At 35.0% G+C, this 26395-nt stretch overlaps 1 protein-coding gene across 9 annotated transcripts in view; it reads right to left on the reverse strand.

The window, feature by feature from the left end:
• Positions 1 to 4183: 4183 nt before the first annotated feature.
• The window catches only part of SYT14 (synaptotagmin 14), an 80992-nt gene continuing 58780 nt past the window's right edge, over positions 4184 to 26395 (reverse strand). For 7 of the 9 annotated variants that reach the window (XM_039347681.1, XM_039347678.1, XM_039347675.1 and 4 more), the window contains 5 exons: positions 22056 to 22324; positions 18129 to 18578; positions 11990 to 12179; positions 8522 to 8578; positions 4184 to 7231 (listed from right to left, as the gene is read on the reverse strand). In XM_039347681.1, the coding sequence (XP_039203615.1) occupies positions 6918 to 7231; positions 8522 to 8578; positions 11990 to 12179; positions 18129 to 18578; positions 22056 to 22324 (1280 nt within the window). In that variant the 3' untranslated portion in view covers positions 4184 to 6917. The remainder of the gene's footprint in view (positions 7232 to 8521; positions 8579 to 11989; positions 12180 to 18128; positions 18579 to 22055; positions 22325 to 26395) is intronic. The other 2 variants (XM_039347676.1, XM_039347682.1) reach the window with 2 other exon arrangements.

Genomic DNA, 26395 nt, shown 5'->3' on the forward strand with positions numbered 1-26395 from the left:
GTCTCCTGTGTAATTGTGCCCAGCAGTTTGAAGCAGACGACATATTTTAAGAGAAAAATATTTCTAAAACATATGGAATCCATGTATATTAAAAAGAATTGAATCATATACTTGCCTTTCCTAGAGTACAAGGATGACTTCATATATAAAGAAAGATGTGCTATCCAAATAGGATTGCTCACTTGCACCTACTCCCTGAATGGAAAGAAGAAAAAATAAATGCTTAATAAGTAAATTGGTACCTACTGCAATGAACTTGAGAATATGACCCTAATTTTTACCTAACAGATACTTCTCTTTAATAAATGGACTGTGCTATATGCCTAAAGTCTGTGCATAGTTGGTGTTAAAAACTGTCTTACCTTAATCCATCCTTATCATTTAACTCTGACTTCTGCATTCCTGACTTCTTCTCTTTGAATACTATTGTGATCTTGGAGCTTTAGGATGCTATCTTACTTTAGGGTTTTCTTTCAGTTTTATGATGCTGGCTTCTGACTCCTTTTAAAACCAGGTTTGGATATTAATTTAATTTTTAATACCTATAAAAACCTGGTCTGCATAAACATCAGGGTGCCTGAGAAATTCCTGAGAAGTTGTTCCTTCACAGAGTCCACACAAAATCTATGCAGCATCCCATTATTAATTCCTCACTATGGAAAGAGTAACTAAATGTGGCTTTTCTGTCTAGCAGATATCTTCACCTCTCAGAGCTTCTCTGTAAAGCAAGATGTATTCTGTGATCAGGTTATGGGAAGAAGCCACAAGAGGATAATGTGAACTGTGACCCCAGCACTTGTCCATTCCAAGCAGCAAATAAAGACTTGGCCAAGCCCACCCACCAGTTCCTCAGAGAAAATCCCAAGCTGTCTCTGGAAACCCACTGGTTCCATCAATTGCCTGAAGCAGGCTGACCAAAGGCACCAGGGAGGGATAACACCAGTGAGTCAGAGAGCAACAAAGGAAAGAATTGATATACTTGGGTCTATTTACATTCCAACATTTTAATTCAAGACATTTCTAATCACTGAATTTTACCTTCAATCCTCAGAACCATTATTTCATCATACCTCAACTGTCCTCAGCAATTGCTCTTCTGGCAATACTGAATATTGCCTGTGTGGTGACTAATGCTCCTACCAATGGACCCCTCAAAATGGCATCCAACTAGCCTCCTCCCCCCCAGGCTTTGTCTTTTTTTCATTCACTCAGAGGGGGAAAACCTTGATTACTCAAGGTGAAAAGAATAGTAAAAAGAGAGGTGAGGCAACATAGTACCTTAATTTCAGCAGGGAGAAGTAAGAGCAGAGGAGCCAAACAGTGGGGGATGAAGCAAAAGTTCTCATGAAGAGGAACAGCCCATCTCACAACTTCAGTATTAATGCTGCAAAATATATTTTCAGTCTTCCATCTGAGTTTCAGCTGAACCAGAAATCAATGTGCTCAGCTAAGAAAAAAACTTCTTCAGCATTTTAAGAACAAGTGTAGAGAGGTCCTTTATTACAAACTCATTTAACTACATTTTGTGATAATGTATATCCCTACTGTAGCATAGAAATGAAAATAATATTACAGAACATATATAACAAAATTGGGACTATCAACAAACAACAGGGTCCCAGCAACATAGAAACAAGCACTGCCCATATAGAGTACTTAAATTCCTTAATCAGAAATAGTTTTCTGCACATTCTGAGCTTAACTTTCTCTGGGCAAAATCTATGATTTGTCTCTCTCCTAAAAGGTCAATATTGTTATATATATAATTTTTAAATAGTTTTTGAGTTGGGTAGGCTATACAATATGTAAATAAATACATTTCTTAATGAATCTGAAAAAGTGAGGTTGATATTGAACCAAAGTGCGGGCTTACCCAGATTAGTAATTTCATGGCTCTCTAAGATCAGTCAGAGGACATTTCCTGACTTCCATGCTATCTATGATACTTTTAATTGGAGTATCAAGGTTTGAATCTGGGGTCTTCTGCATATAAAGCTTCCCTTTGCTAGTGAACAAATGGTATTCCTAACAGGCAAATTGGCATGTAGCAAAAATCACTAAAACTAGGACAGATCATATTTAAGGGGTTTGGTGCCATAACTTGGCTTTCCAGTCTTCTAACTAATAGCAAGATGCTGAAATTATTGGGGGAGGGTTAACCTTTGAGTTTTGAGGACAGAAATTGAATTGGGAGGCCTCTGTGAGGCAAACCACTTTCATTTCTACCTTTAATCTCATATGGAGCAACCCCACATCTATCATCAACATCAACACAGCCCAATTTCAATGTCATGAATTCAAGATATTTTTTTCTTTTGCTAGAAGATAGCTTTTTTATGGGAATGGAAGTGATTTGTCCCATTCTTTCATATATAACCTTAATGTTATGGCACAGTTTTTAAAATGTGCCACCAGAAATCAACTAATTTAACTCTAGATTTTGGTGGCACAAACATTACTTGCTCAGGGGACCAAATGGCACATTGGGAGGCTGTCTGGACCGATGGTAGGACCGAAAAATAGGATAATTAAAAAACAGTTACATTTAAAGAAAATTCAACCCTATATCTAACGTTTCAAGATAATCCAAAATTGGGACGTTAAAATGTGTCAATCCCAAAGACACAGGATGGCTTGTACAAGAATCTGAAATTAACGAGTATTGCACCTGAGCCTTAATGACATTCTAAAAGATTCCTCTATATTATAAAATGGTCTGATCCATATTGTGTGGATATGGTCACAATACCACTTCCCTTTGACTAGCTCTTCTGCCATACTACTAATATAGAAATTCTATAAAGAGGTCAAGAAATCTACCTTTTGAAAGCTGTCAAATTCTACTAAAGAACACATCTGTTATTTTTAAGAGTTATTTCCCTGGTCACTTTTATTTGCTGTTTCTTCTGCCATGTACCGGTAATTAATATTTTTATGAATTGGACAAAGCGAATTTAACCTCCACCAATAGGTGCTACCACATGTATAGCATTTCAATTCCCAGCATCTGTAGTTAGCATACCCAATAATGAAATGAGATGGATGTTGTAATCCAATGATATAAAGGCTATCAAAATGGAGAAAAATAAACCAGAATATGTAGGCATTTCAAATACTTATGTGAACTAAATATTAGCATGGAGTATGCCTATGTGAGGGTCTAGGAGACCAAATTCAAAGGAACAACTTGATGGTAGCAGCTAAATAAGGTAACTTTAATCAAATTCATCAAATTTGTGAGTTGGTGCAAACCGATTCTGATCCTGGAAATCATATTTATTTATTTATGAGACTTATATACCGCTTTAAGTGCAAGCACTCTCTAAGCGGTGTACACCAGTAAGCAATGTATATATATATTTACATTGCCCCCAACAATCTGGGTCCTCATTTTACCTACCTCGGAAGGATGGAAGGCTGAGTCAACCCTATATTCTTCTGTTATGCACTTACCCCAACCAGTACTCTGGAAAGTGGCATCAGAAGGTTCAGTCTCGAACTAAGAAACACCTAATTGTGGGTAAAGTGTTTTGCAAACTGATTGTTTTACTAGAAGCACACAACTGCCTATTAGGGATAGTCCAAGTGATGTGTGGTTAAAGGGAAGATTGACTCCATCTCCAGAGTGACAGATGTGGTATTTTAAAAGTATATGTATTACCAACTAAATGATCAAGCTGTACAATTCTGAGAGCTGAAGTCCCTGCCAAATGATTGTGCTGCACAATTCTAAAAATTGAAGTAAATACATGCAGGGAAGGTGATTCAGATGGGTCAATGTAGATTACCTATATCAAAAAAGTTACATGTAAAGAAAATATTTTTAGGACATCAAGCATAAAATGTGTGCTTTATCAATGGGTCATCTCATGATCCATTCAGCTGAAAATGATACTACTAAAAAAACACACTTTGTATACAAAACTTCCTTACTGGCAGAAGTCTCTGATCTAAGAGAAAGGGGAATTTGTTTGTGGAAATAAACAAATAAACCTCAGTAATTAAAGCAATAAAAAAGATCACATCTATACAATGCTGTACTGCTTTGATTTAATGTAATTTTTGGAGTTTTGAATTCACTAGGTCTGCCCAATGTTTAAAAATACCTTGTGGGAAACTTTAAGCTGTTTTATAGCATAATCCTATAGAAAGTAATAGATGTTTTCCATTCCCCGTACCCATCCAATGTTTTATGCCAAATCAAAGGTTTATTATGTTTACAAGGCCATCAAACATTATTTATGTGTACATTGTACAGTAATATCCAAGCAAGGTGTATACCATTTCAAAATTAAGACAAAAGTATTGACATGACAGTGGCAGAAAAACAAATATATATATTTTAATTGCTCCACATCTATCTTGCTTTCCAACAAAATAGTTTGTTAGATGTGTCTATGATAGACTATATTTTAAAAAGAAAAAATATAGAGGAACAATTCAGATTAAGAAATTTCCAGAATCAGGAATTTCCTGGATCATAATCACAGTTTTTCATCACTCTTTCTTCTTTAAAAATACTTTATCCATTCTTCAAGGCACTGTGATGTTGCAAGTCTTAATTCTAAACATGCATTTCAGAAATAAGCTCTAGTACATATTTTATGGTAAGCAAGTTTGGAATTGAGGCTAAAATCTACAAATAAAATCTAAATATTTAACTTTTAACCGAAATGCAACTAAGTAAGGATTTTCAAAATACAAAGCAAGGCTTGTAGAAAGTCAAATTAACAAGATTTAGAACTGAAAATAATACAATAAATTGTACTATTATTCATATTTAAGTTTGCAAAAAGATCCTGAACAGTGTTTATTAACAAAATTACATTTCTTGTGCTATACATTTCATGCAACACAGGAAAAATCATTTGATAAACCTTTAAAATCAATCAATTTAGCATCACATTATAGTTACAAATTTAAGTGGTGAAACATGAAAGGCACTGAATAACAATTTTAAGACTACGGCTGAGAAATTTTAAGGAGGTTGTTAAATTTTTTGAAACTGAACATTACACATCCTTCATGTGATGGACTTGAATCCATTCATGCAAGTCTGCAAGGTCTTTGATCTCAAACATAGCAGCATTCAATATTATTGTGGGTAAGAGTATTAAACATGTATTTAATCAGTCTACTTTAAGTATAAAAAGAAATGCATTGATCCTTCTTTTTTCAGCTTCTCTAGAGCCAAAGCTAGCACTTGAATAGAATTCATCAGTTCTGGCTATGTTTCCAACCAATATAGATTCCATGGACATTGTAGGTGTTTAAGCTGTACTTTCTTTTATCATGATCTCAACACTATATTCATGGCAAGCAGTGTCTTAACCTTCAATATAACTGAAATTCATGAAACTGTCTTTTTCAAGCTTGTGTGCATGTGTGAGAGAGAAAGAAAGTGAATTAACTGCTGGGATTAAGTCATTATTTAAAATTACTCAGATATTATAATTCCGAAATGTTATCATCATTGAATTTCTAAAACTTTCTGTTTTTAAAAATATTTACGTATTTCTTAGATCTTGAACTGCCAATAACCATATTTCATATAAAGACCAAATACCTTAATTAAAAAGCATCTATGAGTGAAATCCTTCTTTTTTTTTACTTAAAGCATCTCTCACTGAGAGATCCATGACAGAAACTGCCTGCAAGTTGTCATCAGCTTCTCCAAACTTCTTATAATGTGTAAAGGGACTACTTTACTTATGTCCAGGAACTTCTGGCTGCCCAGTGAATTGTTTTACCTTTTTTCCCTTAAAAAGTAGATTTCCCACCACATCACACTGCTTTGCCCTACTGCGTTTTTTGGAGAAATTATATATTATCGTCTTCTACTTGTAAACCTCCATGTTTTTTCCTCAGTTTCTCTTTTTTTTCTGAGCATAGAAATTTTATTAAGGAAAGATGAAACAGTCACACAATATCTTTTGATTAGTACCATTAGAAACATCTATGTGGAAGCACAGTTTCAAAGAAAAGAATTCTGCTTTTCAAAATCACATATCCAAAGCTCCCTTGTGCAAATCTTTGGATCCTGTGCTTTCAAGCTGGCAAATGAGGAATCAGAAAATTGAAAAGTGCTCAGTGCTTACACTGGGTCCTATTTCATTAAGATCCAAAGAAGGCACACAATGAATAATCCTGCATCATAGGTACGTTAAACTGAAGATACCATCCCAGTAATTTTTAAGAGGTGAGACCTACAGTCTGGTCAAACAAGTTTTACGGCTTTTGAAATAATACAAAAGCCTATTTATCAAGAGTGAAAGTTATGTATCTTTATACCATAAATGGTAATTCTCTTTCAAAACAATTTCAGCTCGCTGGAAAAAAAAATGTTTAAAACAGACACCACAGAGAATCTCATAAGTAATCAGTATCTAGCTTCTCTTGCATAGCAACTCTTCAGATGTACACTGTCTGAAATGTTAAATCACCAAGAATGGAAAAAAATAATACTACTATTGCAAACCTACAATATTTCTCTCCTATTGTTGAGCTTTCTTTTGCCATTTAATCATTCTTCTTTCCACCTCTAGATCTTCTTGATAGATCATCTACAACACAGAGCATAACACTACTAGAAGAAAATAAAACAATCAGAGAATTTCATACAAATAAAGGATTTACATAAAAGTTACATGTTAACCAAAATAAGAATAGGCGAGAGAATCCTAAATGTTTCAAGATAAAGACTAGTGGTTTCTGTCTTCTGTATCTGGTGCTTTAAAAAATCAGTAATATTAAATAAAAATGTGAATGTTTATACTTCTTCACAGCATTTTGTGCATTTTTTAAACAGGAATGTTAATCTGAAATACAAAAGCTTGTAATTTTTGTAAGAGTCTCTTAGCTGTACGAAAACAACAATCTTATTGTACGTTGACATTCAGTTGAGCTTCAATTCCACATTAAGATTCTAATAAAGAATGCCACCTACATATTTGTTGTCCTTTTGATTCTTTCATCTCAGTCCAGTGGTTCAGCTCCTCTTCACCAGAACTGTTCAAACCTAAAGAAATCCAGCCTATCATTTCCTTTCGCTTCATGCTGCGTTTGTTATACACAGATAATATAAGCGTAACATCAGAAAGCTGAAAGAGTGCCACTTGAAAAATAAAGGTCTCCTTGTAGACTGGATTTGGCTGCCCTCTTCGGATGGATGTCTTGCATCTGGACATCTCTTGACCCATGGAATTCAGCAATGTCAGCTTAACAAATGTATCTACAAAATAGACAATTTGATACATGAGTTGTATTGGACAAACCATTTCACCTAATATATCAGACTATCTTTAAGATTATGGTGTATACCATGTTGGATTTGAACAATTGACTAAACCTAATAATGTGACAGAGAAAAGTATTTCATTGTGACTTTTAGTTAATTGTACTTATTCTCTCATAGTAAATTGACCTAGAGGTATACCTCATAATCCTACTATTATCCCTTGCTCATTTGCACCAAGCAGACACATATAGCATTAACACTTAGCAAGCTACAACTGGCACAGCACTGTAAAGCATATCAGAGTTTTTAGATCATATAAATAGGTGTATAATGACATGAAAAAAGAAATCACATGTAAAAGAATGGGATTGGAGTGCAGTGATAACATCACATGATGTTCATGATGAAATGTTTGCTTAAAAATCTCTCTGCATGGATGTGGTTTCTCGTCAAGATTTTTATTGGACTTTGTACAATTAAAGTGCCAAAATATAAAATTACCCACATAAAAGTTTATATTTACTCATGTGAATAAAGCCATGCATGATTTTTGCATGCAGATATGTGGCGCAATAAGTAATTAGTACATAATTCTTTTGTACTAATTTTAATGAATAGCATGTCATACCATACTATTCAAGTATAAAATCTTTGCAATGTTTTTGTATAGGAAGCAGTATAAAATAAATTTAATAAATATGATAGTTAAAATATTCAGAGTACAATAAAAAATCCTAGATGCATAGAGGATACATTCCATACCCACAGAGGAAAAGGAAGCAAACTCCCCTCTGTCTGAAGCTCCATGTGTGCACTGGAGCTACTAGACCGTGAATATGAATTCAGTGAAATAGCATTGATATTCAAAACTGTAATTGTTACTGTTGTGTGGAAACACTTTGCCTGGGAAAATACAGTCATAATTATTGAATTGAGTATGTACATCAATTTGTTTGTATTTAAAAACAGAAAGATTTTCTGTCTTTTATTTAGTTTGTTAAATGCATGAATTTGAATTTTTTAAGAAAGAAATTTGGATTGTTTAGAAAAAGAAATGCAATAATGAAATTAAATGTCCAGACATTTATTCACATGTTTATTTTATAAATCTTTGAAATACCACCATCCATAGTCAGAGATCAGCTCTGTCTCCATTATAACAGTGAAATAATTATTGTACATTATCAGAAACCAACATGGTAGAAAGTGGTGGAGAGCTTTGAAGCTGGCAGATTTCTTTTGCATGAAAAAGACAACATCTAATTAGCCTCCACAGGAACTCACCTCGTATTATATAAACCTGTCCACCTATCAAGTGTTTTAGACAACAGAACAGTCCATCTGACAACGGGGGTGGGGTGGAAAGCAGTAAAAGAAATAATGACCAGATGTCAATAGTTGGGTGACACAGGATAAAAGGTTAAAGTTTAAGAGGAAACACTATTCACCAAAGTGAAAGAAAACAGCATCTTAGCAAATCAGTTTTAGAGAAAAGGATCAAGCAAAAAAATGGGCAGGTAGATTAATGAATGAATTTTGTTATGTTCACTGTGTAATCTTTAACAAAAAAAATTACACGGTTTCAAATAATGTAGTATCTTAATAGTAATTTCTGTTGGGTTTAAAACACAAGCGCATAGAGATTCATACAAAAGATCAGGCTACAAACTAGAAATCAAACATGTTCTTTAGCAGACCTTCCTCTTTTTCATGCAAACTCCAGCTTTCTAAGTAAGGATTAATTAAATGAACTCAGACTAGGGAAGGTCAATAGAATTACAAAATTACAATAAAATAAATGATTGTTGAAAGGTATTCTGTGTAAACAAAATAATGAAATCTGATAAAATTAACTTAGCTGGCTACTTTATTCATTTAATGTTACTTTGCTGCATCTTCCATCTGAGAAAATGATTTAAGCTAAAATGCAAGTTTATTAGATCAAAGTTTTAAAAAATAATTCAAAGCTACATGGTTTCTTCAGTGCACATAGAGAGCTTCCCATAAGTTCAAATTTCCAATTCAAATTGTAACATTGGGATAGCACTAAATAAACAATAATTATTAAACAGACTATGCCCTATGTGTGCACAAGATTCCCTAACCTATAGCGTGAGTCCACATGGAATGGAAAATAAACAAAACAAGCATTTTTTAGTACTATTAAGAATATCAAAATAGGTTTTTATTGGTTTTGCAACAAAGATCATTTTCTGCTTTCATCTAAAAATGGTGTGGACATTCCTCAGCACTCTGTCTTCTCTGCCATGTCATCTTTTGCTGGTTTTGGCGTTAAACTAGTATTTTAAGCAGCCAACAGGCAATTTTACTACGGTCACAGTCTGATATACTTTAATAATCCTTTTGTCAGTTGTGTTGTCAGATAACTTCTAGGAGTTCTATCAATTCAGGATCTATTGGCCGTTTAAGATGGGTACATGTACACTTTTGTGGGTCCTAGGCACTATACTCCAGGGCCATACAGCTTTGAGCAACAATAAGTTCTGCATTGTTGATGTTTTTAATGCCACTATATTTTCCCTCTGTACATGCTCTACGTATCTCTCTGACTCAAGGAACTTGGACTAGCCTGAATACTAGTTGACAGGCATGCCTCTATGGTGAAGCAGAAAAGAGAGAAATAATTTATTTCAGACACTTCTGATACAATTCCTCTCTCACTAAGCCTGTTTACTGTTGTTTAGACTGCTTCTAAACACAGATTTTCAGCATCTCCAGAAATTCTGTGAGTTGAAGTCCACAAGTCATAAAAGGGCCAAGTTTGAAGACCCCTGTATTATACTTTTGTATGTCTTCTAGACACCTATCTGCAATCTAGCATGTAAGAGACATTCAGAAATTCTAAGGAAGTTTTGATTAGAAATAAGGAGTGTAAGAAACAGGAAGCATCCTCTACAAATTCTGTACTTGGCAGACTCAACAAGATTTTTAAAAATGTAGTAATAACTATGGAGGAGAGATTTTCATTAGGACCATAATGCTTCCATTAATAACCTGAATGGAAATTGATCCCTACTCTGCAGTAATTTCTAAGTGGGGGAGAGGTGAACCACGAGTGCAAATGAGGACTTCCTTATGCTAAGTAATTTTAGCATGATAAATTTTGGGTTTTGATCATGGCTGAGAAATGAGATATTTGGACTTCCTTCTGGCTGAGATGAAAAATGGGCTTCTCCACAGTAACATTAAATGTAATGATGTTGCTAACCATATAATTTGAGCAACATCTAGAGTGATCAAAAAGCAGAAGTGATTAACAAATAACTAATATATCTGAGCAATATAAGCATAACATCAGAAAACTAAAAGTGCCACTTTCATACAGGATTTAGCTGCTCTTTATAACAACTTGTTTGAGCATTATAGGAACCTTAAAATACAACCATATGTTTCTTTCAATAAATAGCAGCTTATCATGTTGATATCGTTTCATGTATATTTATTAGTATAATTTTCTTGGTCCTTTACTATAGATTAAAAATAATTTATTTAATTATTTGTTGTCAAAAGGAATAAACAATAGTTAACAGATGTCAACATTATAAGGGCATCATGTCAAGTGCTCCCTTTGGTCTCATTGTGTTTCTGAGAAGGGACCTGATCATCTGAAAAATGCTTATCTGCAGGCATGATAAAAACTGTGATGTATCTTTTCTGTGGCTATCTTCTGAGATTGAACAGCCTTCCCTCTGAGATTCAGACAGCCCCCACCCTATTATTCTTCCAGAGGGCTATGAAGACCTGGCTCTTCATCCAGGCTTTTGACTAGGGGGTAGATGGAACCCCAGGAAATCTAAGGACATGAAGAGTATGAAGAGTTTGTATGATATTGCCATAGGCTAATCGTGTTTATTATAGGACTTGGTTAGTTTTATTTATATTATTTTTATTTAATATTCTTGTAAGTACCTAGGATTATATTATTATATAAGATATAAGAAGTCATATAAGTTTCCTAAATAAATATTGGTCTTGTTTAACTGTACTTTTTAATGAACTTTTGTAGACATAGCTAGACAGTTTTGTAGTTTTATAGACTTTTGTAGGAACTGGATTTGGGTCTAGATTTCAGATGTACTTCTGATTCCGTTTTGCAGAATCTAGTCATTAGAAATGTACAAAAAGTTAAATCAATTATGCCAATTGTAAATATATTTGTATTTAGCTGAGACCATCTTACTACATTATTTAATTTTATTCTTGAAAAATATACACCACACAAATATACATGACCATCATGCATATTTACTTGAAATGAAGAATAAATACTACTTTTAATCACCAAAGAGAATATCAAATGTATATTACGACACGCTGATATCAAATTTATAATTTAGATTTATAACATATTATTTTAGTATTATTAACCACAGAGGTGGCAACCCATCTACATAAACGTTTATCAACACACAATTTTTAAAATACATTATAATTTTCTATAATGGCTTTGTTATGTGAGACATTAATAGTTTAGTAGTTAATCATTAAGATAAAGGCAATTTATTAGCCAGTCAATCATAAAAAATTAAAAGGATCTTGTTGAATCGCAACCAATATTTAGAATTTTAGATTACTGCCATTTCCCCAATGAAAACATGAAACAGATTAGTTGATTATTATACTATTTCAGTTTGACTGGGTAAGGCTAAATGATAGGACTAAAGTCCCTACCAGTGAAATCCCCCCAAGTGCAGAAGTATTAAGATGAAATAATATATATATTCTACTCACTGGGTGGTCTGTTTGCTGCCAAATTTTTGAAGTGGCTGCCTTTTATCACTTCTGCTGCTAGTCTTCCAGTTGTGGCATTATAAAGCAATCCGATGAGGATTTCGGGAGCTGAGCCATGTGTCAAAGATTGACAAGAGGAGATACTTTCACTGCAGGATGCCTCTGACATGCTCAATTGGGACTCACAGCCCTAGAAGCAAAAACAGCGTTTGCAACCATTTTAAGTCATCACAATAGTGAAGAATCTGCTCCTAGTATTAATTTCCAGAATCTTTCATTCCTAATGGTGCACAACGTAATGGAAATACATAAATAAATGAATGAATATGGGGAACCTATAAGCCATATTTATAGCATTAAATGCAAACTAAATCTCCACCGTTTGTCACATTTTGTGCCAAAGTAAGATGTATCACAAAGACTTACAGAATTATCGGCAAATGCTTAGCACTGCTCTTTGAATAGAAATGAATTTATCTGCTTATTTGTTTGTTTACTGGGCTCAAAGATATATAATCATAATAGATTCTGAGTGGTGGCATACAAATCTAATAATCAGATTAAAAATAAATAAAATGTATAAAGTATATAACTGAAAATATCTACTATTAACAGACCATTGCAAGGAGGCATTTCTCTTTAGGGGAAACCAAAATAACATATCAAGTCAAAAAGACACATTATAATAAAAAATAGGCCAGAAAGCGGGAATCCACAGCATCATGACCACTGAATATCTTGCTAATTTGTACACATACAACAGCATATGAAATTAAATTATAGTTTGTTTTAAACTAGGCATTTTTTTCACAAACAAGAGAAGCCCTGATTTTTGTTTGCTTGGTTTTCGTTTTATTAACAACATCCATTCAAATACAGAATAGTGAGAAAGAAGGAAAGAAAGAAAAAAAGGAAGGAAGGAAGGAAGGAAGGAAGGAAGGAAGGAAGGAAGGAAGGAAGGAAGGAAAGAGGGAGGGAAGGAAGGAAGGAAGGAAGAAGAGAGGAACCATGAGGAAGGAATGGAGAGAGGAAAAAAAGGAGGTAAGGATAGACAGGAAGGAGGGAGGGAGATTTTTGAAGCTCCCTGCCAACTTCCCACAAGGAAAGTCAATGGGGAATTTGGAAATTGCTCCCATTCCCACTGCTTTTTTTCCTTCCTGCAGTCATTCTGTTTCTCTGTTTAGGTAAGGAAATGGCTTTGAAAAATATCCTAATGGGACATGAGTTATCTAATCCAATTTATAACCCGGGCATTTCCTGGCAGTTCTAACTATATCCAACATCATTTTTCTACCCTGCGCCCCCTCCCCCCCCAAGTCAGTCATGTTTGACAATGTGATGCTTCTGGTTGTGAGAAATAGTGCTTCTAGCTGTTGTTAAATACATAAAAGAAATCAGAGAATACCATCAATAAGATGTCTCTCTATACAGTTCTCTTAGATTGTTATCTGTCTGCCTTCTTGAAGTTCTCTTTCAGCTGATTTTAGTGGTGTGTTTGACTCAATAATAAAGAGCCTTAAGGACATGCTATCGGTCTTTCTCAGGCTTCCAACGAAAAGAGTAAAGAGCACATGATGTAGGTATAGCCATCTCTTTAGATATTCCCTTGACTATCAGGAAACAATGAAATTATTATATACAAACCTCACCAGCCCCATACAAGACTACTTAAAATAAAATCAAAAGTAAAGTAAAAAAAAGCATAATTTTTTAATTGAGTATACCAGGAGACTGAAACATTTCAATATTATTATGTACAGACTTAATTTATTATTCCAGAGTATATAAAACTATATCAAATTTTCTTTCTGAAATCGTAAGTGATATTGAAAATACATACTTAGACAAATTATTCTACAGACAAAAGCATCACACTATTCATAGATTGGTTTTATTCCCAAACTTAAACTATTAATGTATGTTGAAAATGAAATGACAAACAGAATTGCTATATTGCAGTAAATCAGTGTTCCAACTTCCTTAATAAACATTTGATGAGGTAACAATAGGACCCATGTGCTACTTTTCTCATTTGATACTTGATCTATGATACTTTTATAAGATTTCCAATAAAACTTACATGGTATGTCACAGTGAGATAAAAATTAAGAAGATGAATTATTTAATCTCTCTGGAACATGATATGACAAGGCAGTGAAATTATTGCTTAACTATTTTTTATATATTGATGCCTGACAGACAGATATATGTCTATCATATGTTGCAACTTTCACTTATAAGTCACAGACAACTTTCCAAGTCAATGCCTGTCCTCCCATAAGGCACATTTTGTATCTCAAACAGGAGACTAGAAAGAGCCCAAACCATCCATTACAGTGAATGCACTCATAACTATCTGTATAGGGCATCTACACCCATCTGCTGCATATTGTTCTCAAAGGCAGAAAAGCCTAATATGTCAAGTAGGAGGAAGGTTCTCTTGTAGAAGGAAATGAGTAGATCTCTAGATCAGTGTTTCTCAGCCTTGGCAACTTTAAGATATTTAAGCATATTGGCTGGGGGATTCTGAGAGCTGAAATCCACACACAAGTTGCCAAGGTTGAGAAACACTGATCTAAATAGTTCACATGCTCTTTGTATATAAAATGCTGAAGCTGGACAATAGCCAGCATGTCTCTGTAGTCAGTGAGGAAGAAAGCAGGTCTACTTTTCACAATATCTAACAGATGTCTTGTTTTGAAGGACCTTTCCTCAGAAGGAAATACTGTGGGCGAGAAGGCTGGCATATAATCTATGCCAGAGGTCCTCAACCTGTGCCCCTGGAACCCTGGGAGGCCATAATGTCATCACAGGGGGTCCATGAAGGCTTGAAGATATGTTATGATTTAAATCTTGAGTTATGTCTTGGTAGTCCGTGGCCACAAAAAGTATTTAAAGTGGGTCGGTGGTGAAGAAAAGGTTGAAAGCCACCTGGTCTATGCTATAGCAGCACAAATGGTCTGACAATGCTTCATTTTAAGGTAGGGTCCCTACATGCAGAGTACTGAGGGATGGGATTATTTGCAATATGACCAAGAAAGGAGGAAGCATATGTTTCAGGGAGCAGAGTTTCATGTTCTGGCATTGGAGCTGCCTATTGTTTAAAGGAACACAACCTAGACTTTTTTCTAGGCACTATCTACTGAAATCCAAGATTTTAGGCAGTCTCAACCCACAGCTAGGTTATAGACTCTGAATATTCATATCAAGGTGGTGGATTTCTTACACATTTTGAGGCAAAATTTAGAGAAAAAAAATCTGAGCAAATTGTATTTAATATATACAGGTGACCGGTTTTTAAAGCTAATATACAGCATTATAAATAAAGAAGATATATAATAATAAGCAATAAAATTGCTGCTGAACTGGAATTGCAGGCATAGTGGAGGCACTAGAAGTCCATTGTTCATTAGTCTTCGATAGAGTCCTTGATAGAGTCAGTTTGGTGTAATGATTAACACATCAGGCTAGAATGTTGAGTTAGTCCTGCCTTAGCACAAGATCAGCTAGGTAACCTTGGGCCAATCACTTTCTCTGAGCCCTAGGAAGCAGCCAATGGTAAATTATTTCTGGAAAAAGACTTGCCAAGAAAACTGCAGGAACTTGTCCAGGTAGTCACCAGGAATCAAAAACTGACTCAAAGGCACACATGTACACAACACACAAACAAGAACACAGTCACTCTATCTGAACATATCAGGTGGGCAGAAACAACTGGATAATTAAGTTCTATGCTATGATCAGCATAGGTGACAACCAACAACCAACACTTTAAATTGCACTTAGAAGCTGTCTGGCAACCAGAGCCATTTGTCTATGAGTTATGACATACAGATATAACAAGATGTACCTATTATGGATCATGCTGCTACATTTTGAACCAGCTACAACTTCTGGCTGATCTTTAAGGGCAGCCCCACATAGAGCATTTTGTAATAGTCCAATTGCAAAGTAACCAGGATACAAGTGACAAATTATTTGAAGATTCCTGGCATTCTTCTCAAATCTTACTAATATGTATGCCCAATGGCAAGTCTACCTTATGCCAAGACCTGCCCTGCATTTTGAACTCCTTAGCTGGGCTACATGATTTAGCATTTGTATAACTAGTCTGAATTTACTTTAGGACCACTGAAAAAGATTTTGTCGTGGAGTTCTATAGGAACTGTGCAAGTGTATATAAGGATCTTTTTTATGTCAGTTAAGCACTGTGGAAATGAGTTCAAGACCAGGTAATTCAGAGTGTGCCATATGCTTTCTATTCTAAATGTTAATAGCAAGAACATTAAGCTCACATATCTATTGATACGGGGAATTTAACACATAGTAGAAAGCTAGGCTTCACTATTTCCATGCTAATGAAAAGCAGCAATATGTTTAGAAACAGTAGCTCCCAGTTTCATTTGATTCATCGGATGCATTTTTGCAACAAAACATTAAATGACTAGAAATATTTGAATAGTCCATATGAAATATTCAAAGGAGAGTCAAAGAGATGTAAACTCTCTAAACAGAAATATTTAGTCTATTGCATGTTTTCAGATATCCATAGATAGATATGTGGCCACAGATAGATCGATTCCTTTTTCCTTTGAGTGACAGGAAGTTCAGAGATTGAGCAGACTACTACCCAATTCCTGAACACTCCACAAGTAGGGTTATTTGGGCCTATAGCCCACTGGACAGATTCATTAATTGTTCTGCTACTGAAAAAGTTCTCATCACAAATTGCTGTGTAAATGAATACTGTAATCTTGTGTGGGGTTTTTAGGGGAAAATGGGTACCACCCCAGAGCAAGGGTTAGGGAACAAAGAGGAAGAAAGGAAAAATATCACGGTGTCCTTTAAAGGCTGCTGAAGCATCCCTCTTTACTGTGAGATCAAACTCTTCTTTCTTGTCATTGCTTCCTTATATCTTAATTCTTTGTCCAAGGATGCCTTTGGGACCAAATGAAGCCAAGAAGGAAGAGCAGAGCTGAGACTGAGTTGTAAGGGGCTACCTCCATAGAATGCAGAAGACTTAGCCCTGGGGAAACTGGGTCTTAATTAGAAAATAAATGACTGGAAGAGGTGCACTTCACCCTTTCCTGTTAGCACCATCTTTAATTATTGAGAATAACCTCCAGCTATCCTGTCGATAGATGTTTAAACTTGATCAAAAAGGAGAAATTTCCTGACAATGAGAATAATTAATCAGTGGAACTCCAGAGGTTGTGGTTGCTTCAACACTGGAAGTTTTTAAGAAGAGATTGGACAACCATTTTTTTGAAATGGTATAGGGTTTCCTGCCTGAGCAGGAGGTTGGACTAGATGACCTTCAAGGTTCCTTCCAATTCTATTATTTCTACTTACATTTTATCATTCATTAAAAAAAGATCCCTGAGGAGGCAATAGCAGTATTCAAAAAGTAACAATATATTGTTATATATTATTATATTATCATCAATATATTATACAATATAGTAAAAAAGAACCAAAACCAGGACTTTTTTGTCATAGAACGTCCAGAACGGAGTTCTGGCACCTGTTTTGGATGGAACCTTGTAGGGTAGGCAAGGCGGGTTGTATGACGTGTGTAAGTTCTGGCACTTTTTTTTTTTTTTTTTACAAAAAAAGCACTGACCAAAACCAATCAACAGAAAGGACCAATTAGCAGAAACAAATGATTTAATCACATGTATTGCAGTAGCATCAAATTGCTTTAAAAAGTCTGGGTAAATACCTATGTTTTAGCCAGGCACAAAAACATCCATAAGATTAGCATAAGGCATACTTCTAGCAAACAAACTTTACACTCCTTGAGAGCGAGCAATACTCATAACTAGAACACAATAGGAATAAATTTGATCAATGTGCCTTGCACAGTAGTTGGAGGAGGCAAGCTAGTCAGGAAAAAAAGAGACCTCTTGTCTTTGACCTCTCAGAGATCACTGAATTCTCATGGCATCCAAACAGCATGATCAGTGATCAGAGATAATGAGAAATGGTTTTTAGGATACCTTTCCTTGTTCTTACAACTACCCTACAGCAACGCTTAGCTTCAAATTTCTAAGATGTGTTTAACTATGTTTACTAGTGGCACCTCTGTTCAGAATCACTTACATGACTGAACACTTATTCTATTTGATTTAATACTTACAGAAATGTTGTATGCTGGTTCTAGAGTCACCGGAACTGACATCTTTCCTTGAAGATTTAATTTGGTTAAGTAAAATATCTTTTCTCCTAAAATTCTTTCTCTTTTTACACGACGAATACTGTACAGTCTAAAGCGTACTGCATAATTCCCAATCATCTCAGACTCAATATGATTAAATTTAAATGTCTCAGTAAAGACAGGGCAAGGACCACGCTGGATGCTGGTTTTTGCCCTCTGTTTCTTGATAGGAAGGAGAACTAGGTGTACTTGCCACAGACTTCCACTTGTCTTATTGTAATTTGGAATGTCTGTGACAGCTGTGACTGTTATTAGAAGCCTCTGTTCCTGTGAGTCATAGTCAAAAGTCACATCCAAGGTGCCATATTTAGCTTCTGGTTCTGGATCAAAGGATTTAGGGAGCTGTGATGATGATCCTTGAACTGACAGATCCTAAATGAAACAGAAAAAAGTAGCTTTACAGTCATGCACATGTGTTTAAGTATTTATATTACTACTGATATATATATATGAATGAAAGTAATTTATATAGATATAGATAAATATATGCTTTCATTACAAAGAATTGAAAATAATATCTTTGCTTGCATTATACGAAGTTTTTGTTTATTTCACATAAAGAGCAATCAAACATTCTATTAAGAACAATATATGCACAGCAACAAAAATATATTTTTATAGATTGCAAAAAAAGTAAAATGGATCATGGGGAAGAGAATATCCAAAGTCTTACTGGATCTTAGAACAGAGGGGAGAGTTTAAAGATTTTTACAGGAGATGTGCCTTAAACCAAAGAGATGTATTAATAAATCATTTATTCTTTAAGTATTGTCTACTAGAAATCTGAAAAAACATTTTGAGATTCAAATGTTCCAATCCTCAAGTATCCAAACTATCCATTATTGGAATGGCTCATTCTGACCATATCAGAATAGGTCTGATTCAAAATAAATTGCTCTCACCTCAATATAATGCATTTCAAGAATTTTGATAGGATCAAAATGCATTCCCACTCAAACCTCAAAATTTGAATGACCTTTCCAATGACAGAATTGAACATTTCGGGTTGTGACACAATAACAAAACATGTGCACATCGCTACTAATATATTTACCCATATATTTTATTTCACTGACAATTGTTCACATAGCTTTTGATTTGTGGTGTACATTCTACATTGTTGCAGGGCAGAAACTCCATACCATTTGTTTGATCCTAATAAAGATATGTACTAGGGGATGCAATTATCTAAGTTAGTATCTTTATTTTGTATTTTAAAGTCAGAATGAGAGCTTCTTGATTTTTGGTTAACTTGTAGAATTTGGATTATCATTATTTATAAAATTAATTAATATTGTAATTTTTGTGTTCCCATAAAGCCTTATCTAATAGTTCTAGCTGCTGGAAGACAACTAGTTAAGAGGTGCTGGATGATATATTGATGCATTCTACAAATGCATGTTGTTGTGGGAGTTGATTCGCAAAGCAGTTTCAAAACATTTTTTTCCTATGAAAATTCACTCATGCAAAACTCCCGCTCAAAGCTCTGTGCAGCCCTGATGATTACTATGTTTTATAATCCATGGTTAGAGCAATCAATGTATTCTGATTCTAAATGACAATATTCGTCTAGTATGGATTCTGAATTTTTCTCATAGTTATCAAAGCTGCAGTGCTGAATTGTAGTTTTTCATTAAAATGCAACAAGGAATAAAAAAAACACACTGTTTTCAACAAAATTATACTGATTGCAATAACAACAAAATAAATATAAAACAGAAAACTGCATGACAAACTTTGGTCAAATTGTTATTACACAGAAGCAAGGATTCACAATATAACTTTTATGTGAATAATTTTAAAAGGTAAAGATGGTGGTAATCTGAATTAAGTGTCTACGTAGCAGGTAGGAGGGTTTAAATCAGTGGTTCTCAACCTTTTTAATGCCACGACCCCCAACCGGTCGTAGGTCGAGGACTACCCAACCGGTCGTAAGTCGAGGACTACCCAACCAGTCGTAAGTCGAGGACTTTCCCTGCCCGGGAGCGCCGCGCATGCGTGGTGCCGCCCCCTGCGCCGGCCGAGGCGTAGCTGGCAAGCGGCAGAGACGGCGCAGGCCGACCACCGGCTGGGCCACCAGCTGGCCCAGCCCAAAGGAGGTCACTCGCTGGGCCCCACACTCACCAGCAACCCTCCCTGCGCCTGCCAGCCTCCCACCTCCCACCCCTGGCCCTCTTTTACTTACATTTTTAGTAGTTGATCAGCAGGGAGGGGTGGAAACTTCCAGACAGCTCGCCTTCGCTGCAGACAACTTGCAGCACCGTTTGCAGAATGGGACTTTTGGCAGGCTCAGCAGGGCAGAGACAGCCTGGATAATTCCTATTGGCTTTTGAAAGCCAATAGAATTAGACTCTATTCAAGAGAGTCTATTCTATTGGCTTTCAAAAGCCAATAGAATAAAAGGGAATAGCACAGCTAAGGAAAAGGGGAAAAAATGGCGGACTGCGTTGTTTGGCGACCCCCGTGAAATGGTCGTTCGACCCCAAATGGGGTCCCGACCCACAGGTTGAGAACCACTGGTTTAAATCATGATATTGCATAAATAAACAAAAGTGACAGATTTTGCATAATGTAATGCCATTTTGATACAAATGCTGGTTTCTACAAATGCCTCTGGATAGTTGTATGAATAACAACTTGTCCAACTTTCCTTAATTCCTTGAGTCTCTTTTACAAAATATGCATTTAGAGGAAAGGGAAGGAAAATAGGCCTACTTTAAAATGAAATATTGTGGAGTTGATGATATGTTTGTATGTATGTATGCATGCATGCATGCATGCATGCATGCATATATAATAATTTTGTCTGCTCCTCTAAGGCTGAACTTTGAATCTCAGCCTGTTATGTAAAAGTAAAAGGTAGTGTTTCATCTAATTGAGTTTGAGTCTACATAGGTTTTTTTTCTGTCCTCTTGCATAATATGCAACCCAGTAGGACACCACAACTCTCACCAAAAAGCTAAACGGGGAAGTGGTTCGTCACTGCCTTCTCACAGGATATTTTACAACTTTCAATCTAGTCTATAACCCTGGATTTTCAGGTCTCTCCTATCTAAGTCTTAACCAAATCAGACCGTGCTTAGCTTTTTGAGAATAGCTCAAGTTAGAGTGGTGTGGTGTCCTACTGGGTTGCATATTATGCAAGAGGACAGAAATGAACAACATTTTGGTGGTCAAAGGCAACAATTAACACTTGTAGAGAGGACAGGAATCCAAATACCATATAGTCAACGAGGTTTTGTTATATTGTTTTTGTTGAAATTGTGATAAATATATAATCTGGCATAAAATTAGAACTTTTATATGTTTCCTATTCCAAAATGACAAGAAAATGCACCACCAAAAGAGGTAGAACAGTTGGGGATCATAATATGCCTCAAAGTAGGGAAATGTAAGTATTAGCTCAGGAGTTCTACTTATCCTATGGTACATTTGGACAGGGCCTACACCATAATACTTTAATATGGAGACTCTAAGACAGGAGTGTCAAATTGCTGGCCTGTGGGCCAGATGCGTCTTGCCAAAACCGTGCCCACTCCATTGCTGGCAATGGAAAAAAACTCATGACACTTCGTGATACATCACGTGACATTGCGAGTTTGACACCCCCGCTCTAAGATTTTGCTATGTAATACAAGCATTGCTCAAACACTGGCCTTCCTTTTGTAAACACAAACTACTTCTGACATTTCTATTAACCTGAGAAAAAGTGTTTAAAGAGGGTTTTTTTAATTGTTTCTCAGAAAGCACATATATAGGTCAATGGATACCTGTCAATACATAATAGAAATGTACTTAAAAACTCATAGTTCATTTTATGCTAAACAGTTTTGGGAAATTTTTTTTTACCTCTGGGCTAAGGACAGCAGTACTATCACTAGGCACATCTTCTTCATATCCTTTGTTATGGAAACTTTCTATTTCATGCCCATTACTTCCTTCACTTGGGCATTTATAAGAACATCTTGGACTGTTGCTGCACTGAGAGAATTCACATTTGCTCTCACCAACTTCAGAAGGTGTACAGGAGAGATGTGGAGAGCCACTATCATCCTGGTATGGTGGAGGCTGCAATTCATCAAGAGGAGGTGTTTGTCTCATTCTTTGAATACAGTCTGCTGTGAAGAAATGACAGCATAGTCTTTCATTTTGTAAGTAATATGATTAGAGGGTAGGCATAGGATTTGTTTAGCTAGACCATATTCAAAGTGGGGTTCTGATCTAAAAAGAAATGCATTGAACTTATTTGATGTAACCTGCTAATGCTTCATAGATCCAGCTGTTTGTTTGCCCAGCTTCCAAAATGGTCCACCTTTGATAATTTTCACTGCTATTAATAGTTTAATTCAACTATATTTTGTCCTTGTATATGCAATAGAAACCATTATTACATTCTGATATATTTTAACTTTGCCTTGAATAATAGGTTTGCATCTATCAATATGCATAATGGTTCTTTGACTACTATCATTTAGCTGATGTCCTGATCATACATTCAGTCACTTTTGATTCTGCAAAGTATACTAAGGATCTTTGTCTTTGTGTTACACTTGTCAAAACCCATAACCAAATTACCATAAATGGTCTTGTTTATGCACTTAATTAATTACTTAAATGAGTCAACTAAAACATTTTATCCAATTAGAAACATAACTGTACATAACAAGATATTTTAAAATTTATACTCATTGAACTGGCATTCCACCTTCTATCTATTAAATAAAAGGGCTGCATCTTTTAAAATAAATTGCTTGCATATCTAAAAAAAGAAAGCGTGCAATTTTTTTCAAAATCAGTTTCTCATCATATGCACATTAACGAAGATATGATTAATTCTTCAATTTAACATTCAAAAAACTCAAATAATCTTACAGTAATTTATAGTTTGCGGATCAGTGGAGTACCATAATATAGTTTAAAGCAGGAGAGATAGAAGGTACTCTAAGAAGAAATAATTAAACAGATCTATAAGGAGAAATCCATTTGAGAATGCAGAACATTTACCATTCTCCTACCCATTTACCAGTAAACAATTTTTTTTAAAAAAAATCATTAACTAGGATTTATATAATGAAAGTTTCAACTAAAATGTTTTAGAATTTTTAGTTTTTAAAAATGTATGTACTGTCAACAACAACTGATTCCTGGGGCTGGCCCAGCCCAACACTAGGTTTATTGATGTGAGTAGCCAATGAAATACATACAAGTACAGTAACCCAAACCCCTTTTTTATTCTGTTCAAAAGAACAGAGATGCATTGAGCAGGTGCCACAAAGCAAGCGTGTAGGTTTGCAATTTGACGGCATACTTATACAATTTTAGACAAAGAAGGTATACAGCTTTGATTATTATTAATGCAAATAGATAAGTCCCTACTTAACATCAGTCGGCAGATAATATAAGTATCTTTTCATTATCTAAGTTCTCCACCTCTGGGTGTTACTGTTCATTTACTAATGATGAACTTTCATGATCTTGGAACTTTCCAGCACTTTCTGCCTATTTGACTCAAGCACTTGCAGTTTTAACTGTCATTCTAAAAGAGGGTTAAACTTTTCAAAAGGGCTTCAAATTATCCCATCATTGGCATTTACAAATATTAGTCCTTTCTAAAATTTTCCTGAGATAATACTCCAGAAGAAGTCTACTCTCTGGAGGGGAAAAAAAGAGTTGGAGAAACTATTAACACTACTAGCCAATTTCAGTGGGTTGTGAACAAGTTTTTATTTATTTATTTATTTTATATAATATTTTATTGATTTTCTAATTTTACAATTAAACATTTAAAAAGCAACATGGTAACTGGGTAATCAATGATTCCATAACATATATAAATCTTTAGCAAAAATCTCAAGTTACAACATCAGATATTTCCTCTCTTTATCCCTTAATATCTACTATCTCATATTGAATTAATATAATTCTTATTGTTATCAACTAAGTAAAACCATCTTTGTTACATATATCAATAATTTTGAATTTATACATATCTTAATTGTGTTTACATTCAATCTTATATACACCAATGTCCTGTTGTAGCTTTTCCCCCAGGCTTTAATTTCCCCTCAATATTCAACTTCACATTTGGTATGTTATAGTTTCTAAGCTTTAGGTAACTAGAGTTTCCCTTATCTCAACTTCTACATTTCCCCCTTTTTATAACAAAATCTAATATTCTAAATATACATCTTACCTATTTGCATATAATTTATTCTATTTTAAAAATTCTTTTTTTCCACCATATTAAACCAAAAATCTATAATCTTATTACACATCTTACCTATTCAGTTATAATATTACTTTATTTTCCAAAAAAAATCTATATTTGACCATCTTCAACCTTCTAATCAATAGTATAAAATCACCCTAATAAATCAAAACCCTAATTTCTTTCAGACTTACTCTGGCTTTTTTCCTTTGCCAACTAACCATCCATGTCAGTACTTTTAATTCATCAAACAGTTCTCCCTCTATTATTGTATGTATTATTTGAGTTAAGAAAAACCATTTAATTACAGTTTTTTGGGGAAGAACTAGCCCCATTATATTTCTTTGATCGCCTCCCCATTATTCAAGCTCCTCACAGTTGTCCTAATAAGTTTATCATCCATTCAGTCTGTTCTTCTTCCTTTTCCTCAAATTTCTTCTGATGTATGAAAAAAATCTTTTCCATTTTCAATGTTGTCACTCTCTTTTCTAATTTCCCCATTGGCTGGATCTGTTGGTCAGTTGGGTCCTCTATCTTAATATTTAGTTGTTCCATTTCTCCTGTTGCTTTCTGCATTGTTGGGTCTTTGGTTGTAGTCAAATTTGGGTCTGTATATTTAAGCTGGCATCTTGTTCCTTTATGTTGCCTCTCATTTTGTTACATGCTGAAAGAATGGTTTCATGTATTGATTTCAACATAGAAAGGATTTTTTTCCTGATCTTGATCCATATTCTCTTGATAATGTATTAAATTAAAGATTTTAAAATCAAATGTTGAAAGTAGTTTTTGTAGCTAGATGTATGACATCTATTTCACGTGTTGCAAATAGTCTTATAGTGAAAATTGTTTGGCAGGTAAGAATTTATAGTCCAAAGTATTCCATCATTTCATATACTAACAAAGACTTCTCATGTAAAGAAATAGAAAAACAGTTTCCCACATATAATTCTGAAAGTCAATAAAGATTTATCTTCATAGTTCAAATAGGCCCGATAAACCGCTTTGCAGTTCCTTCTTTACAGCTGTGTTTCTCACAGGTGGTATGTCAAGATCAAGAGGTTTTTTTCTAATTTCTGGGCTTCCAGCCAAGTCTCTTTTAGTCAATAACAAATTATAATAGCATATTTCACCACAAGATGTCACCAATGCCATTTAAAACTTTTTAAATTCCGAGTTTTAATAATAGTTTTTCAAGATTTGTTTCTTTTCTTTTTAAATAAAAGCCAATATCTCCAGTAAGAATAGGAAAACTTTTAGTTTCCAAATTTCAAAGGTATATGCATCCAATTAAACTAGAATTGTTCTTTTAATTGCTCTTTTCCCCTAGGTAGTCAATCGTTGCTGTTCTTAGAGGGTGGGGTAAGAATTCCCTTCCCTCTCTCCTCATAGGGGGAGAAATACTTTGGGCAGCTTTTGCAGGAAAAGTATTTAAAGTCTTAAAGAGAAGATCAGATCTCACCCAGTTTCATCCGCATTGCTTTAAAGGTGCTTGGTTGTAGTTTTGGCTTGGGCTGTCAGCAGCTTAATGACGAGCCATATTGGTATGGCTGGTCTTTTCCCCACTGGTTTGAAAAGCTGCCCCAGATCAAGCAGAAGGGTTGTTGCCCTTCCGCAATCAAGCGGGGGTCCTCTCCTTGCTCATCGCTCCTACAGGGCAACTTTTGACCCTTTCCAGGGTCCCCCAGTGGGATAAAAACGGACACTGAAGATGGAGCTCGCCTCCATGTGTCCACCAGTACCGTGATAGCAAACCGGAAGCTTGGTTTTTATTTATTTTATTAATCAAATTTGTACAGCTGCCCATCTCATCAAAAGCGACTTTGAGTGAGCACAACAATCAGATAAACTATAAATATAAAAACAACAGATATAAAAATATAGAAAACTACATTAAAAATAAATAATATAGAAAACAAATCTTTTTTCTGCAGGAGAAAAATAAAGATTTATAACTATTAGTATTAATGTTTAAACTGTCTCC

The sequence above is a fragment of the Crotalus tigris genome, unplaced genomic scaffold (genome assembly GCF_016545835.1).
Source record: "Crotalus tigris isolate CLP2741 ecotype Arizona unplaced genomic scaffold, ASM1654583v1 scf7180000018097.2503214, whole genome shotgun sequence".
NCBI classification, from domain to species: domain Eukaryota; kingdom Metazoa; phylum Chordata; class Lepidosauria; order Squamata; family Viperidae; genus Crotalus; species Crotalus tigris.